The sequence below is a fragment of the Megachile rotundata genome, chromosome 8 (assembly GCF_050947335.1).
Source record: "Megachile rotundata isolate GNS110a chromosome 8, iyMegRotu1, whole genome shotgun sequence".
Lineage (NCBI taxonomy): Eukaryota > Metazoa > Arthropoda > Insecta > Hymenoptera > Megachilidae > Megachile > Megachile rotundata.
This window is the reverse complement of record NC_134990.1, coordinates 16,193,501-16,209,824: the sequence shown is the minus strand read 5'-3', so window position 1 is coordinate 16,209,824 and position 16,324 is coordinate 16,193,501. Positions and strand designations below refer to the sequence as shown.

The following is a 16,324-nucleotide window of genomic DNA, read 5'->3' as shown; positions in this document are numbered from 1 at the left end:
GAGGAAATCCGTGTCGAAACGTTTCTCGCTGGAATTTTGAATAATAATCAGAAGTGTTTACGCCAGCACAGTGTCCGTGAACGGAGCCGTTCTTCCAAGTTCATCGCTTTCCCTAAGGACATCGAGTCCTTTCTTCGCGAGACTCAAGGTCGACGCATGCCCTTCTTTTTTTTCGCGTTTTACTCCTCGAAACGAGGTCGCGTCCAGAGGTTGTTGTCCACCTAGCGAGAGCCCCGCTCTATCGAAAGCAAAGTTGCAAGATTCGACTGGCGCTCTCGCGCGTAAACTCGTTGCACCGAAGGTGTCCCGCATTTGCGACAGGTTGGTGTCACGCCTGTTGATCTTTCAAACAGGATCGTCGAGAATTTCAGGACGAGGCGTTAGGTAGGCCCGTGATATTTGCGCCGATGATCTGCTCGGGGAGCGTCTCGGGCGTGGAATTTCAACGCTGGAACGTTCTATGCAAATTTTGATATCCTAGCGATTACACGGAAGCGATGCAATCGATATTTCTTTATTATGCCCGCACCGTCGCGGGACGCAATCGGAATAACGCGGTGACTTTGGCCTTGCTGCTCTAAAAAATGTGTCCTCTAAACGGAAGTCGAAGTTTCGTAAATGGGCGCGTCAAATTTCTACAGATTTATATAACCATCCATCGAAATTCTCACGTCGTGTATAGATTAATCGACGTTCTAATCGGAGACGTTGCCGATTTTTAACCAGCCTGTTGGCTCGGGGGTTGGATCCGTTACCAATCGAACGGGGGACAGAAAATATTCTGTGCATGCAAAACACAGATGGAAAAGTGTAGCAACGAAGGCAAGGTTTGACGGAGAAAAGGTAGGGAACTGGCCGCTCGTGACCACTCACTTTCTATTGTCCAATCATGCCAAGAAATTGTCCGATGCGATTTCGACTTGTGTGTTGCACCTTTTTCCTAAGAATTTACCACGTTTTTGCAACGACGAAAGAACATCGTTACTAACGAGATTAAACTCGGTCACCATTCACGAAAGGAGGAAATTAATGCATCTGTTATTCTTTATTGAAAAATCGAAATCGGTTATAAATTTCAGCTTCGGTCTGTGGGAAACAGATTGCGCGATACAGTTTGAACGATTCTATGGAAATGCACGCGTGAATAGAATCCTGAGCGTCTATCTACGAGATACATCTTATAAACGGACGAGCGTCGTGTAATTTAGCATCGGAGAGTATAGCAGCGCGCTGCTCGAACGCTTCTCCGTCGGCAAGCTAGGAACTCACGACACGTTGGACGATTCTTATTTAAAGTTAAGACTGTACAGGATTGTTCTTTGGATACTGCGACTAGCGTTAGATCTTGTTTCCGTTTACGTCCCTGTACAGGTCGTCGTTGATACCGTACAATCTTGGCGAGTCGTTGCAATCGACCTGAAAGCAAAATAGATTTGAAATGGTTCTAGAACGAACGAATAGAGATGTCATACTTTGAACCACCAGTCGCAGACGCGCGCCGACTGGCTGAAAACGGTGCCGTTTGGACAAAGGAAGCTAAATTGTCTTCCATTTGGCAAGCACCAGTGCCACACCTGAAACGATAGGCATCGAAATAATTGCGAATCGTGTCGATAACAGGTAAAACAGAAGAGGCGAACTCACCTGACATCTGGCTTCAGGGTCGGCGTAATAGCCAGGTAACTTGCCTCCGCAGGTAAACGTGAGGCCGAAAGGTACAGAGTCGTAGATCGGGTAGTCAACACCAGGCGTGTAACCGTCTACTTGCTGGAACGTCGGTAAAATCCCACTTTGTAATAATTCAATTAATCCTAATTATTCCATAGAAATTGACGGTTCTAGCGTAACGTTTCCCGCGCTCATCAAGATCTCCCGTGAATTCGGAAGATCGAATTATCATTTTATTAAAATTCATAGGAACACTGTGTGAATTACTTCTCGATTTCACTCGGAAACAAAGGCAATTAGTCGGGAGGTGCAACTGAGAAGAAACTTGTTATTTGCATTGCGATTCTGTCGTAACTCTGACGAAACGGTATAAATTTCGTCACGTATCGTTGTTCACAATAGAATGTGGACCGAGCGAGGATGCACGGTCCAAGTCGCGTTTCCTCGCGATGCTTACTGGCCGCGATCGGATACTAATTACCTCGTTAGCGCGTCGGACAAACTTATAATCTTTAAACGAGCGAAGAAGTTGTTCGAGGCGAAGCTGGACGCGTTTCCGGTGGGAGGAGCGAAGGGTTAAAACGCGTGTTCCTGTTCCTCGTACGGTGGTTAACGATCCGAGCAGCTCCTAAAGAACGTCTAGACCCTAGAGAGGCTACCAAGGGGATCTCTCCGTGAGATCTTTTTCGCAATTGGCTATCGGTCAAAACGAGAAGAAGAGAAAAAATGAGGCCGTTGCGACACGCGAAACGTCGGATCGAGCCAGTCCGGTGCGTGTACGTGCCGATGTCTGACCGGAAGTCGGGTTACATTGTTCCCCGCAAGCGGATGCGCATCTCTCCGCCTTTGTATTCGATCTCCCATCCAATGGTACGCGCGCGACCGCAAAACATGGCCTCCACCCTCTCGACCGGTAATTTTGATAAAAAGGTGAAAAGATTACTCGGTTACCTCGATGGGGCAGGGTTTCGTTCCACTAACTGCACCTACACTTCAGGACCTAGATCATTCTTGAAATTTGATAGGTCAATTAACGACGCAAAAGCGTTGGAAATCTTGGAGACGATATTTAAAATGAGAATTTCTGGAGGCGCGTACCGTGAACGCGATAACAATCATCTAATTAATTAATCATTTTCAATTATCTGACCGCTGCCGGCATTGAAAATTTGGTTCCCTCCCATCCTCTTCCGTTTCGATCCGCGTTCACGGTCATCGTTTCCGGTGAAAATGAATACGCTCGCGGTTGGACGCTCGCAGGATCGCCTGTCGATCGAGCAACGTATAAAAAATATTGCCAACGGATCGATTTCGTAATTCGGAGGATCGAATGCGGCGTTCGCGAATTGTTTCGTTGGAATTGCGCAACCTCGCGGTAACAATGACAGAGGAGACACGGAAACTTTAACCGATGCTGTCTGCACGAGTTCGCGTAACGAAGCGCGGATTGTGCGCGTGAAAGCACGTACGCGAGTCTGCGCAAGACGAGTAATTAATGAATTACTTAACGGTGCCACCTGGCGAAGATGACGCGAGAAGATAGCCTCCTCCCTCTGTCGTTGTTGCACGTGAGAAAACGCGATGAATATAATAATTTCTCTGTTTAATTCAACACCGATTTCGTAAAGGTATTGTGTCTCGAGCGTTGCGCAATCGCTCGACTTTGCGGTCCTACTTCTTAGAGCAAAGCTCCTTGAGGGCACTTACCGCCATCGCTTGGTACAGCATAATCGCGCCGAACAGCAGGATCGCGCACAAAATTTGGTACCGCGAAATCATCTAAAAACGATCAAAATTTGCATTAACAATTTTTAAAAAGTTTCCGAACAAATGGGGGAAAATTTTGTAAACGGTCGCAGAGGTAACAGTAGTTCTTTTTTAATTTGAGAGAGAAAATTACCTTTTTTGTAGGAAATCCAATCACCTTAATCTGCAGTATCCTTCCACGTGGTGTTCATTTATCTGGGGGTGTTGGTCTTGGATCGCACAATGCACTCAGGTCCTGATCCACTGGACCTCCTACGAATTTTGTCTTCGCGATGTGGCGGACAAGGTTTCGTTCTCGAAGGATGCTACCACGAAGTGGTGGTATATATATGGCTTTAGAGATCGAGCAAGAACAAGGGGGGGTTCTTGAGAGCCCCTCTTTCCTGGGGCTCCCACACCGGACGAACGGAGAAAGAGAAGATCCCAAGGAGGTAGGGGAGGGATCCATTTCTGCGATGCCGCAGATTCTTCTCTTACGCAATCCTTCTCGTGCTCTTACACCCGTGAAAACACTCGTAACGATCGTACTTGAATCGGGGTTCTTCGTTTTTTTACCCAAAGGAGAGGGTAGCTCTCGATGAGACAGGCGATCGATCGGGTCAAAGTATTGCAAGTATAAAAATTTGTCATTCTCTCCAAGTCCTTTTTTTATCGAATCCGGCAGGTTTCGTAAATTGAAGGCGATACTATCCATTAATTACACTTTTGTCTATTCTTTCCTAGGAAGATCGGGATTATTCCTATCGATCAGATACGTGTTTTCGTGAGATTCTCAGAACGGAAAATCCTCATCACGAAGTACCGATTAAGAACGCTTCGGTAAGAATTAAGCTGTCCGTCCGAAATCACTCGATCGCATCGTTCTTGGGGATCTCTGTACAGGGTCAGCTAAATTCGGGAATCCGTGTCTCGTGCATTTCGAAATCTTCGAGCGGTTGCGCGATGCAGGAAACGAGGATTCCTACATGGAATTAAAAGCACGTGGAGATCGTCTCGAGGACGTTGTTATTAAGTTCGGGACAGAAGATTGTTCGAGAAAACGGGAAGTTGACTCCTTTCTTCCGATCGCGATAAATTGGCCTTGCGCTACGAGCGAACGAGCGGAAAACGAGAATCGCGAGCTCTATCGAATCGTTGATTTGCATGACGCTTCTTCCTCTCGGTACCCCTTTAATTTCCGAGGCACGTTCACTGCCAATTAGCGGCGCGTAATTGGCAACCGCGAACTTTTCGAGATTGGCGTGCAAATTCCATGTAATCAGATTGACGATTTTAGCGACCGTGCTGTCTCGAATTAGGTAACAAAGTTGCGCATCCGTATCCGAATAATACCCTGCACGCGGAACAATCAATGCCGAGTATAAGCGTCTTGTTTGAATTGAATTATCTTTAATTACATATCGGGCGGTTTGCAAAATCCGCGTAACGTTCGTGGGAAGGTCCGTCGGTTTCGAGAATAACGAGAATCCCTCGTAGTATCGCGAGCGAACTGACAACACCGATGACAAAGGATACTCGTGTCCCCGCTTTATTAAATAACCTATTATTAAGAATAGTAGGGTGGCGTTAGAAAGTCGTGCCTCCCGCTGAACTACCTAATTCGAGGTTGGTTCAATTGAAGATTCTTATCGCGCCTTGTATCTTAATGTCCCCGTTCTCGTGTCGTGCGGTGTAAATGCGCGGGTGTTATTACGTTTGATTGTAGCGGCAGCGAAAGAATGTACGAGCGGTATTTTCTTGTTTTTCTTCGGTAAGGCAATCAAAAGAAGAGCATCCTTTTTAATGGACACTTTCGTCAGACGGTTACCTCTGTATCCCGAATCTTCACACGCTCGGCAATGTTCAGTCGCCATAAGCGCTTTCGTAATTTCATAACTAGTCGACTTCCGAGCATCTTTCCTGTAACGTACAAAAGCGACACGAAAGTCTTTCTCACGTTTCTGCCGTTGTTCGGTCGATTAAATATTTAATTACGATACCGAGTTTAGCAATTCGATCGCCCTCGCCGATTACCTCTACGACAAAACTCTTTTTCGAGTCCGCCTTTGGAAACGTTGATCGATTTCGTTGCACGTCCGCCGATTGTCCAATTATTTTAATTGATACCTCGATTTTTATCCGCAACCTACGTACAATCAAATCTGGACTGTCTTCCTTACGTAACACGGCATCGTGTACATTTTTACTGTACCTACAGTTACGTAAGAGATATAACATCGATTATAACGAATCCTAGGAAACGCGTTTTGATTTTTGCCGCTTTGCTAAACGTTCGACAACCTTCTAGATATCTCTGTGATCTTGGAACGTTTATCGTTTTATCGCTCGTGCATCGCGCCGTCCGCGACAGAGAACGGTGCTCGAAATTGTCCTACATTCGGTGTTGCGCGACCGTCAGTAAATTGATAAGTACTTAAAACATCGTTGCACGACGATCGCGAGTGTTCACGGGCGATTCTTCGTCGACGAAAGGTAATAGAAAAAGGTTTGCTCGCATGGAAGCGAGATGGTTTTATCGGAGAGACACGATAACGAAGGCGTGGACGCACGCGTGCGTCGTGGCATCCCGTTTATGGTGGCAACTCGCGTCGCATCGCGTCGCGTTTTATCAGTCGGCGCGAGTCGAAGCGAGCTACGGTGTCCCAGATTTTCAGTCGCACGAGTACACGCGACAGTGCATAGTACGCAGCTGGCCGTCGATCGTTTGCCGATCCTAGATCGGTCCATCCTCAGAACGGTTTCGCGGTTCAACGAGCGCGGATCGATCGAACCGGTAGCTACGTTCGACCATGTTTCCGGATACTTGGAACAGATAGACTTCGTATCGAGATTACACCTGTCTCCGTAAACAGATTCTTGTCGCTACGCGAAACGGTTCCGTGAAGTGCTGTTCTCTTGTGTGATGTCGATGATCGAGCGAACGAATAACGCGAAGGTAAATGAAGCGACACCGACAGTAATTCGTAGGTATTTCGTGATTTTTATTCTCCCATCGGACAGAATAAAAACGTTATCGTTATTTATCGAAGATAAGCAAGGCGACAATTATCGCTGATTTTCCTTGGAGCAACGGTGCTCCAGTTTTTCCTGCTCGAAACACGCGCGTTTCGCCTTCGGACTTCTTCCGTGTTTCAGGGTATCGTGACATCGTGAGAAAATGCAACGAGGAACGAGGATGAATTACGAGGTGTCTAGCTTTGTTCGAGCGGTTCGTCTATGGAGCGATCTGCCCGCTGATCTATGTAGCATTAATTAATTGCGATAGGTGGCGTGTCAACCTGTAATTCGAGTAAAAGAAACATAGTTGCGTGGAAGTAAAGTAAACAGTGTCGAGTACGGTTTAAATTCCAACGACACGAAACGTGCGCTGCGCCGTTGCAGTCCGTTCGTGACACGAGCATAATGGTTTCCGGTCAGACACCCGTCTACCGACGTTTCCGGTATTACCCTCTCCTCGGCTAGAAAAGGGAATCGTCCTTTTTTTGCGCGTGAAATCAACGTATTTCTGATCTCAACGTTATTTTCGATACCTCGAAGCTTTGATCGACCAAGGTGTAACGGAAACGTTGGAAAACCGTAATAACGATCAGCGAATACCTGTAGCTTCATTTCATCCTCCGACGATACCGTTACCGCCTAACCTTTTTCTCCTCTTTGCATAGATGTCCTTTGAATTATTCGAATCGCACTGTCATCGAACGCGCGTCGATTTTTGCGGGAACACCCGTTACGTGGACACGCGCGTTAACAGTTCACCATTGTACGCGGGTGTAATTGGGCGACAGGTGCACAAACGCTCCGGCTATACAAGGTGTTCAAACTCGTTCGGGTTTATTTTATCCCCGAACTGTTTTACTAATCTATTTTAGCCCTTTGTGCTCGAGAGGTGACTCGCAGTCACCATTACATTTAATACAATAATTTTAAACAAGCATTTTTTAACATGACACGTGTGATGTACAAACATAGCGAAACAAACAGTAGTGGAAATTATGAGTAAAGAAATAACAACTTCAAGAAAATTCATTTAACTTTTTAACTAAGTTTTGAAGATGCAATGTAAAGAAATTACCTTTGAGTGCAAAGAATTAGCCCTTTGTGTTCCCACAGGAATATTCAGTCATACATAGAAATTTTTAACGCTTGTTGACATCGATTATCGAGTTTCGCGAAAGAGAGTCAAGCTGTTCGAGCATAAACTCGTTCGGGTTTATTTTATTTCCGAACTGTTTTACAAATCTATTTTAGCCCTTTGCGTTCCCACAGGACCGTTCAGTCACACATAGAGATTAACTCTTGTTGACATCGATTATCGAGTTTCGCGAAAGATAATCAGAGGAGTAAAATTTCACGAGATGTTCGTCTCGGTTGACTCGTTTCGACCTTCGTTCTTGAATTTCTGCGGCCCGGTCATAGAAAGCGCGGAAACTAGCGCGCCTTTTCGAAACGGTAACTGCACACCAGGATTCACCGGCACTTATTCGAACAACAGACTACTCAAAGCCGACCAACGGACGGAATACGTTAATGAATCCCTTTTCACCTGACTCGTTTCCTGTTCGTTCAAAGCCAAGCCCCCCGTGTACGCGTTCACGATTCTCGATAGCATCGCTCTTGTATCGTGTGCCGCCAGTGTATCCGTTCCGTTCGATTAAATCTCTCTATGACAGCGAACAAAAACGGTCGCTCTTGCGCGAACAGAAATACGGAAACGCCTTTTCCAGAATTCGTTACGAAGGTCTAATATTTGTAACGAACGTCGAAACGAGCCGACAGGAAAAGAGCGAAGGAAGCGATCGGGCGTAGAGCGCAAGGTGCAACGCGTGCAGCGTGACAGCTGTTTTCCGGTTCGGGTCGAGACGGTTTAAGGTTGTTTTTAATTTCGCGGCTGAACGCGTCTCGGAATACGATGACGATAATAGCACCCACTCTCGCTGACCTTTCTGTTTCCCTTCAACCGACGGTTTTAGTCGAAATTGGAATTTTTACAACTTAAGGGAAAACAAGAATCTGATCGGGAGTAAGCGGAGAGGATCCGGATATGGAAGACGAGGATTTTGGTTTCACGAAGAGAAACGATAATATTCTGAAGAACGTCGACGACGAGAGCAAGAGCGATAAGGGTAGTAACCCGCCAAATAGCAAGGTTCGTTTTCCAAGGCGAACTGTTGGAAGAATATCTGAAAGTGTAAATCGTGTCTTGGAAGAGCAGAGTTTGGAATATTGAGTTTTGAAAATGGAAATATTTGAAATTTGTTAGGCAGGAGAGACGGTTGGCGGGTCCGTGATGACAGCGCCATTATCCGGGGCGACGGAGGCCGGAAACGCCGTCCCTGAGCGGGCAGCGATCGCCTCTTCGTCCTCTCCGGCTTCCTCAGTCGTTTCCAACCCGCCGAACATACCGAACGTGGTCGAGTATCACCTGAAAGTGAAGCCAGGACAAACGCAAAAGGTTTGCGAGCTCGATAACGCACCAGTGAGTATCTGTTCAGCGTTGCAAATAGCCTTCGTCGATGATCGATCGTTTTATTTGTTTTCCTGAATCTTCAAAGAAGTTGCTTCGTAATTTTATTAAATTGACCGGACAGTTACGTTCAACGGCTCTTTGTCTATGATTTCTCGAGGAATCGACGCTAACCGTATTCGTTGCAGGGAAGTCGATGCATAGAAGGAATGAAGAAAGAAACGAAAAGTCCCACGTCCTCCAACGACAAGAAGAAAGATCTCGTGTCTAAGTTATCTCGTCTATCGATCGACAATAACGTGTTCGAAGGTTCGACGGACCTACCTCAGGTGTTTCAGGTAATACCTCTTCGTGTTTACCTTTAGTCCGCTTCGACTAAGGCTCTTCGAGCCTTTCTAGTCAACCGAACGTAAAATGCTTGTCGTGATCTCTATGAATTCCTAATTGGTTTATGGGTTATAACCCTAATAGCCGGCACGATTTAAATGGCCGTGGAAAAAAACTGTGGTCCGTCCAACGAATGAGGCTTGGTTTAATTGCTAGTCGTGGGTCTACGAGTGGGAGACTAAAAGGGGAACGTTTACAGGTGAAATATCTGGGCTCTCATGACGCGAGGGGTCTCTGGGGCATCAAACACACGAGAAGACCCGTCGATAATATGGTGGCTGCCGCGAAGGCTTTACCGACCAACACGATGCTTCCTCTGATCAAGCTGGTCGTGTCCCAGGAAGGCGTTGCTCTGCTGCCTCTCGAGAAACGAAAACAGGAACCGAACTTCGCCAGGATGTACTCCATCGAGACGATATCGTACGGCGTTCAGGATCTCGTCTACACCAGAGTGTTTTCCATGATCGTGGTGCGAGAAACGGAGAACTTTAGAAGAGTCTCGCCGTTCGAGTGCCACGGTTTCGTGTGCGAGTCGAAACACCATGCGAGACAATTGACTTACGCGTTGGCTGCGGCGTTCGATGTGTACTCGAAGACTGTCAGGGCTCAGGACAAAATGGCAGAGATGGCAGGCAAAAATCCTAAAAAGAGATTCGCTATTGACCTGAGGAGTCCCGAAGAAATCGAGGCGGATCTCGCTGCGGATTCCGAGGCTTAAAGTTTTCCTCCTGTTTTATTTTTTCGTTGACTCGGTAAAATCGTCGAGGGAAACCGTTATGCAAGATCGCTGGAATGCGAGGACAACACAGGGTACGCATCGTTGAAGATGCCTAGTGTATATAGATTCCGACAGCGTGAACTCGTTTAAGAGAAATGTATCGTTTTTTTATTTACTAAGATATATCGTGAGTCGAAATGCATTTGAGATTTTACTTGTATAAATAGATATTTTGTATCCGATAGGCCAGCGGCTGTTCAGAAGATAGCTCCTTTGATTAAAATGTACTTACAAGCTGAGAACGTAGACACGTGCTTTAGGATCCTATGTAAAAATCGTGAAACTGTTTGCGAGAGTTGGTGTAACTGTTGATCGTTAATTTATCGGCATTTACGAACGGAGGAATAGGTGCTGCCTTTCCACGACATAATGGCTAGTTATCCAAAGATACGAAATAGAAAAAGAAGACCGAGAGTCACCGAAATTTCGGTGATTTTTGCAATTTCATAAAACAACGGATGTCGAATTAAAAGAGAAAAAAAAATTGGATTTATTTCTAGCCGCTTTGCGTGTGTTTGCGTGTGTGTTCTTTTCGTTTTGCACTGTACAGTATCTTTATTTTAAACCTGCCCTATTTAATTTATTTCCAATCTAGCGTTAAGCCACAAAACCAATATCGACACACATATCAGTTGTTGTAAATAAACGATTAACGTCGTTAACGATGCTGTCTTAGCACCGTACTAATTAGTCCTATTTTTTTATTTAGCAGTTAAGTTCCTTCGAGTCGCACGGATTTGTTTTCCATTCGCACGTTTAGGCTTGGGACATTTGTGTAACTCCTCTCGCGCACGAGACAACCGCTTGATCGTAGATACTTTTATTATCAGTATTACAGATTTGTACCACTACTATGTACAATAAATTTTTCACAGAGATTCTAAAGTCGCGTTACTACGGACTTACGCGGAGAACCACTCCAAAATACTCTTAAGCTAACTTATTTTAGGCAAGCAGACACAACTGAGCTTATTTCGATAGTTCACAGTGCACACAGCCCATTCTCGAGAAAACTACGTTATCGCATAGGAAGAATCACTCTTGTCGCGACGTCTTCTTCCGTCTGAAAATCCTCGAAGTCCTAACCGGTGGTTTGCTCGAGATCGTTTCCACGGTATCCGATTCCTTCGGCGGTTGTTCCATGTCGCTCTCCTCCTCTTCCACTTCCTTACCGATCGCTTCGTTCAACTCGTAAAACTTCTCGGATTCCTCGCACGGTATGGAATTCTCCGTTTTCGTGCAAACGAACGTAGCCTGAACGACGTTACATTATTAAAAACTAGGTAAACAGATAAGTTCAAAGAAAAATTACCTGATTGAACACGGTCTCCGCTGGACAGATAAAGCTCCACCTAGTCGCGCCCCTAGTTTGCGGCAAGCAAACGTGGAAAACTTGGCAGTCGTTGTCCATGTCGGCGTAGTAACCGTAGATCCTGTCTTTGCAGGAAAAATTGTCTACGATGTTCTCTCGAATCACCGTCGCGTTGTCCGGAAGTTCCAGGCCGCCAGTCTTGTTCTGACCAAAGAGAATCGATAAGTATCAAAGAAAGAGAAATAAACGAATACGAGCCGAACCTTGAACTCCGGAGCGGGGCGTCTACTGATCTTTGGTTGTTGCGGAAAAGTCCAAACGACGGTGCATACACCGATCAACAGCACGATTAGATACGCTTGTCGAATCATGATCGAAATTTTGTTGTAAGCGTTTCGTCGAATCGGCAAGAACAATGGATAAAAGTTGTGTCTTCGAGGATCCTGTAAAGACTGATGATTCGATCCGCGGAAGGGTGTTATATAGCGACCTGTGCCTAAGGATCTTGAATATTGTATGAATGGCCGATTCTTGGTAGACGGAAATTAGTAAGTTCATCACGTTTGGTCTGCCAATGACCATCCAGACGTCCACATCATCCTCGAAGGCCCGATGCAAATTTCACCGCTGATGGGCCGCGCGATACGCTCCCCCGTGCAACCACCATGAATTATTTCGCCCAGCTTCGCGTAATATTCATCGTACGATGATCGACGAGCTGACTTCCCGAGGAAGAACTCCTGGAAATTTTTGCTATCGAACCATCGAGTCATCTTCGAAATCGAACAAAGAGGCATTTATATGCCCTTAAGAGGGTACCGAAGAAAGGAATCAGAATGAATATCCCGAAGACGTGCGACTCGAAGGCCGCATGCAATTCGAATCAAAATAAACCTAAGGATCGAGACTTTCGTCAGCTGATTAAGAAAAGTTCGACGTAGCCTCGCGACGAAGAAATTCAATAAATGAACGGCGGAAGGATATTTCAGCGTATCTTCTCACGAATTTCGATGATTCGCAAAGCGACACGGTGGTCCGTTTGGCGGCGGTCCAATCGGAGCTACGAAAAGAGGTTCCCGGTCGTATTTCGTCGTCAAAATTCGAGGGCGAGTCGAGAAGCGGGCCTCGTGCGTTCGCTAAGGCCGATCGCCGATTCTCCGGCATGTGAATACTTAACAGGGTGGCCAACCGGTCGTTACGAAACCTTGCACGCGTCTCTGGTCATTGACCATGAGATTCACGAAAAATATTCACCGTGACAGATTCGTCCGAGACTCGACGCGCATCGATAATCCATATTGCAAGTTACGTAATCTAGGTACATCTTTGTCGAACCTGCATCGATTTGTCATTGACACGAAACGCTCTCATCTTAACACTTCTCGATTCAAGATCGGTAAATTCGCTGGCAGAGAGTTTATCGCTCGACAAGGTAAACGAACAGGTCAAAGTATCGAAATTCGTTGAAAATTCCAGCCACAATTCCGAGCGATCGCGATGCATACAAAGGAAATTATGCGAGTCTCACGCTCCGCGGAGAAAGAAGGTTGCCGGTTCGGTAAACTTTCCTGGCAGACGTGTTACTTACAGTCGATAAATCGACGATCTACGATTCCGCCCGAAACCGTATTGAAATTCTCGACGGAGCTGGCGGCAACGTTTGACGATGTTATTATCAAAATAATTTATTACTTGCACGTTTCTTACAGGCGTTGTTAACAAATAAATTAACAATGTTTGGCAGATAAAGAGAATACGAGACAGGTACGCAAAGTGGACTTTGGTTACGAGGATGGAACGCTTTGCGAGTCGAGGGAGTATCTTAGACAAGGGATAAATATTTCTAAAAACGGCGCAAACCGTGATACAAACAAAACAATAAATAATTTAACATAAATACATAAATTAGAGTAATACGAATAACGTCGCTCTGATTGGAACGATCGTTTAATCATTTCTTGAGCGATTAAACCTGAGCACGAAGAAAACAATCGTAGCTTCTCTACGATCATTTATAGATAAGATGGAGCATCAGTTTTGCGAGGCGTAGGCAGAATAAGCGAGATCTTGAGGAGTGCTGTCCGCGGATCGTCCCCAGTAACCGTGCTCTTGATCGTCGTGGTCGTAGTGATGCTGGTGCTGGGCGTGCTCGTAATAAATAACCTTGGATGGATGGGACTTTTTCAGGTCCAGCCAAAACCTGGCAGCGTTGATCAGCAAGCCGAGGATGGCGATCACGAAGAACTTGACTTGGAAGTGCGTGGAGATCAGTTGAAGCAACAGGCTCAGTTTCGCCTTGAACAGCATAGCCAGACCCAACAGCTTCTGCAGGTGCTTCTTCTTTCTCTTCAATTTCTTGCCGCGTCCTTCAACTGGAATCAAAATTTGATCACGTATTAGTTGAAAGAGTTTCAAGGACTGCGTCGACTGCGATTGAAGGGTTATCGAATCTTTATCAAGAGATAAAGTGATCGAATCATCAAATGTATTAATACTGTTAGATCCGAGGGATAATTGTGAAACTCATGACACCGATCTTTGTCATAATAATGAATGACGTAGAACAGGAAGACAGTCTCGTTTGTTTCCAGTCGCTCTCCTTACTCGATTCATTGACCGCGATTCTGTGGGGTCAGAACGCATCGTAAGAAAATTGTAACCTCTTCAAAGACTCGACATTTTCTCGTGGACGGTTAATCTTAATGCCTGCCAAATTGTTCAATTTTCCAGCGACGACATGCTCGAAAAGATAACAAAGGTAACGAGCGCAGAACCGTTACAGCAAATTTGCCTAACTTGTACCATTAAACAGTGTGTAAACTATGAGAAATCGTTGACATATCGGACATTGAATTACAAACGATCCTCGTTGACCTACAACGCATTCGTTTGATTGCATAACGTCTAACGTTTCCGTGCTAATAGTGCTTCTTTCAATAAACGCTGGAGAACAAGTCTCTTAAACCAACTAAACACTCGTTCACTCGGTGAAACATCGTTAAATCATTGTAACACAATCTGTGTCAAATTCTAAGACGACGAAAGTGAAAATAGCTAAAATTAAATCCGGATATGTAACTTGAAGACAACCGAGTTTAAGGTCGGTAAAAGTTAACCGACTTTTTTGTAACGATATTCGCGAGGCACGCAGGAAAGTTCACGGTTGATTTTATCATGCGCTCCACGTGCTGAATCGATTAAATATTCCACTTGTCCGTGATTCGACCCGTTCCGCCTATTCGTTGATTTACTATTTCCACGAATTTGCACTATAACCAACAATATTTCGATACTTACAATTTTAACCCCTCAGCGACGTGTAAGGAAATTAATTGAATAAAGTTATCGATGGTTTCAATAAAGTCTACATCGTTTAAAGAATTACTCGTCCAAATAGCAACTTACCTTGCACATCTTGTTCCTCGACTTCTTCCACACTTCCTGTCTCCTGGATGTCATCGACGATATCCGCCACGAAACTACCAGCCTGTTCGATGACGGCACTCATGGGTACTTCGCTCTGTTTTCCAGTCACTTGCACCTCGATCGAATCGATGTCCCTGGCCAGCCTCGTCCGCAAACACCCCATCGAGTCATCCTCCAGCACGCAGTTCAACAAACTATCATCCTCTTTCTTTTCGACAGTTTCACCCTGAGCGCAGAGGGCTCCCAGAAGCAAGAAGACGAACACTGGTATCCTCATGATTCGGTAGATCGCGTGGTTTGCGAAAAGAAATTTGGAAAAGACACTGTCACCACGCGAAATCACCAGATAGGTGGTATCTGACCTTAACCCTCGCGCTGTTTTTCTTCGATTCCTGCTCGACCTTAGGCTTTTTATATCCTTGGACCGCGTGTCACGAGCACATAGTGGTCGTGGAAGGTGTGTGTTCCAACATATACGAGAGTCTAACCCCTTCCTTCTGGGACTTCCGCCAATCAAGTTGGTCCTGTTTCAGGTGAGACCAGACTGGCATCCCCCCACTGCCACGCTTTTCGTAGGCACATGTTGAAACCGAGCTACGTTTGACTCTCCTTAAGGAATTCTGGCCGTTTCGTGGGGTCGAGACGCTCCCGTGAATCGAAAAGAATCTCAAGAGTTTGACGAATATTCATTCAGCGCTAGAGAGAGGGAGAAATTATTCATAGTCATCGATTTATGTTACTTTCGTTCGTAAATTGCTTTCTCCTTTATTCGTCGTTACAAAATTTTATTTTTAGCCCCACACAATTTTGCGTTTTCTGCTAAAAAAATATCTCCAAAGCCGTTCTCGAAATGAATTTTTTATAGCACGTCTATTGCTGAAAAGCGTAATGGATTTAGGATCGTGAACCTCGTTAGCTTGGCACGCGTGTGAGTCACGTACGTGGACCGACCACAGAAATTCCGCTTGGAACTATACCGGGATGCTAATACAACCTAATTTCCAGCAATCTTTATCGCTATTTAAAGAGCAACCACGAAATTGTAGTGAAATCGCTGTTTTCGAAAGCATGTCACGATATCAAAAAGGCATTCTTGTTTTGGACATCCGTTCCGGTCTTGCTTCCTATTTTTTCGAGCTTTTACTGGAAACAGTACAAATCGAATGTTGGACTCGTTTCGCTAAACGCGATTCGATTTCCATAACAGAAGCACTCGGCGCGTCAGAGTAGCATAACATTCGCAGCGTAACATGAAGTTACTGTCACAACATCTCATGAATTATTATGTTCATCGCGAACTTCACCTTTGTCGCCGCGATCAATTACTCCTTTTTTTCTCTGGTTAATTGACTCGTTTCATTTCTCGCATACATAATTATTTTCCTCGAGACAACGTTACCTGTCCGAGTGACCGAGCAAGTTCATTATCGCGCGTAAAAGAGAAAATTCAGATCACGTCAATACGCTACTATGCTACTTTCAGACACAAAAAATACTTCATAGCTTTGACCGTTAATTCGTT

At 45.3% G+C, this 16,324-nt stretch overlaps 4 protein-coding genes across 9 annotated transcripts in view; 1 reads left to right on the top strand and 3 right to left on the bottom strand.

Annotated features, from left to right (window-relative positions):
* Nucleotides 1-10,949, top strand: part of LOC100876908 (uncharacterized) — a 43,854-nt gene extending 32,905 nt beyond the window's left edge. Inside the window, exons 1-5 of one of the 6 annotated variants that reach the window (XM_012284139.2) lie at nt 6,031-6,370; nt 8,433-8,581; nt 8,696-8,911; nt 9,088-9,237; nt 9,486-10,949. In XM_012284139.2, coding sequence (XP_012139529.1) covers nt 8,477-8,581; nt 8,696-8,911; nt 9,088-9,237; nt 9,486-10,004 — 990 coding nt within the window. In that variant the 5' untranslated portion in view covers nt 6,031-6,370; nt 8,433-8,476 and the 3' untranslated portion in view covers nt 10,005-10,949. Of the gene's footprint in view, nt 1-6,030; nt 6,399-6,421; nt 6,623-7,262; nt 8,582-8,695; nt 8,912-9,087; nt 9,238-9,485 lie in introns of those variants that run through there. The other 5 variants (XM_076534968.1, XM_076534969.1, XM_076534970.1 and 2 more) reach the window with 5 other exon arrangements.
* LOC100879113 (U-scoloptoxin(01)-Cw1a) lies at nt 1,027-3,754 on the bottom strand. The gene is made up of 5 exons (XM_003702721.3): nt 3,569-3,754; nt 3,376-3,447; nt 1,645-1,767; nt 1,473-1,574; nt 1,027-1,416 (listed from the first exon to the last, which is right to left on the bottom strand). The coding sequence occupies exons 2-5, from the start codon at nt 3,445-3,447 to the stop codon at nt 1,339-1,341; spliced, it is 375 nt and encodes a 124-aa protein (XP_003702769.2). The 5' UTR covers nt 3,569-3,754; the 3' UTR covers nt 1,027-1,338.
* On the bottom strand, nt 10,379-12,914 carry LOC100877019 (uncharacterized). Its single transcript, XM_003702871.3, has 3 exons — nt 11,640-12,914; nt 11,377-11,580; nt 10,379-11,318 (listed from the first exon to the last, which is right to left on the bottom strand). Exons 1-3 carry the CDS (start codon nt 11,745-11,747, stop codon nt 11,100-11,102), a joined length of 531 nt encoding a protein of 176 aa, XP_003702919.1. The 5' UTR covers nt 11,748-12,914; the 3' UTR covers nt 10,379-11,099.
* Nucleotides 12,915-13,045: 131 nt separating this feature from the next.
* Nucleotides 13,046-15,283, bottom strand: LOC100877131 (uncharacterized). The gene is made up of 2 exons (XM_003702872.3): nt 14,782-15,283; nt 13,046-13,748 (listed from the first exon to the last, which is right to left on the bottom strand). The coding sequence occupies exons 1-2, from the start codon at nt 15,077-15,079 to the stop codon at nt 13,408-13,410; spliced, it is 639 nt and encodes a 212-aa protein (XP_003702920.1). The 5' UTR covers nt 15,080-15,283; the 3' UTR covers nt 13,046-13,407.
* Nucleotides 15,284-16,324: the final 1,041 nt, after the last annotated feature.

Excerpts from the sequence above, each read along its gene's own strand:
- LOC100879113 (XM_003702721.3), bottom strand. The coding sequence starts at position 3,447 with ATGATTTCGCGGTACCAAATTTTGTGCGCGATCCTGCTGTTCGGCGCG. Across the intron at positions 1,768-3,375 it reads TGCTGTACCAAGCGATGGCG|CAAGTAGACGGTTACACGCC; the intron begins GTAAGTGCCCTC and ends CCGACGTTCCAG. Across the intron at positions 1,417-1,472 it reads TCTGCGACTGGTGGTTCAAA|GTCGATTGCAACGACTCGCC; the intron begins GTATGACATCTC and ends TTTTGCTTTCAG.
- LOC100877019 (XM_003702871.3), bottom strand. The coding sequence starts at position 11,747 with ATGATTCGACAAGCGTATCTAATCGTGCTGTTGATCGGTGTATGCACC. Across the intron at positions 11,581-11,639 it reads GCCCCGCTCCGGAGTTCAAG|AACAAGACTGGCGGCCTGGA; the intron begins GTTCGGCTCGTA and ends CTCTTTGGTCAG. Across the intron at positions 11,319-11,376 it reads CGGAGACCGTGTTCAATCAG|GCTACGTTCGTTTGCACGAA; the intron begins GTAATTTTTCTT and ends AACGTCGTTCAG.
- LOC100877131 (XM_003702872.3), bottom strand. The coding sequence starts at position 15,079 with ATGAGGATACCAGTGTTCGTCTTCTTGCTTCTGGGAGCCCTCTGCGCT. Across the intron at positions 13,749-14,781 it reads CGAGGAACAAGATGTGCAAG|TTGAAGGACGCGGCAAGAAA; the intron begins GTAAGTTGCTAT and ends TTTTGATTCCAG.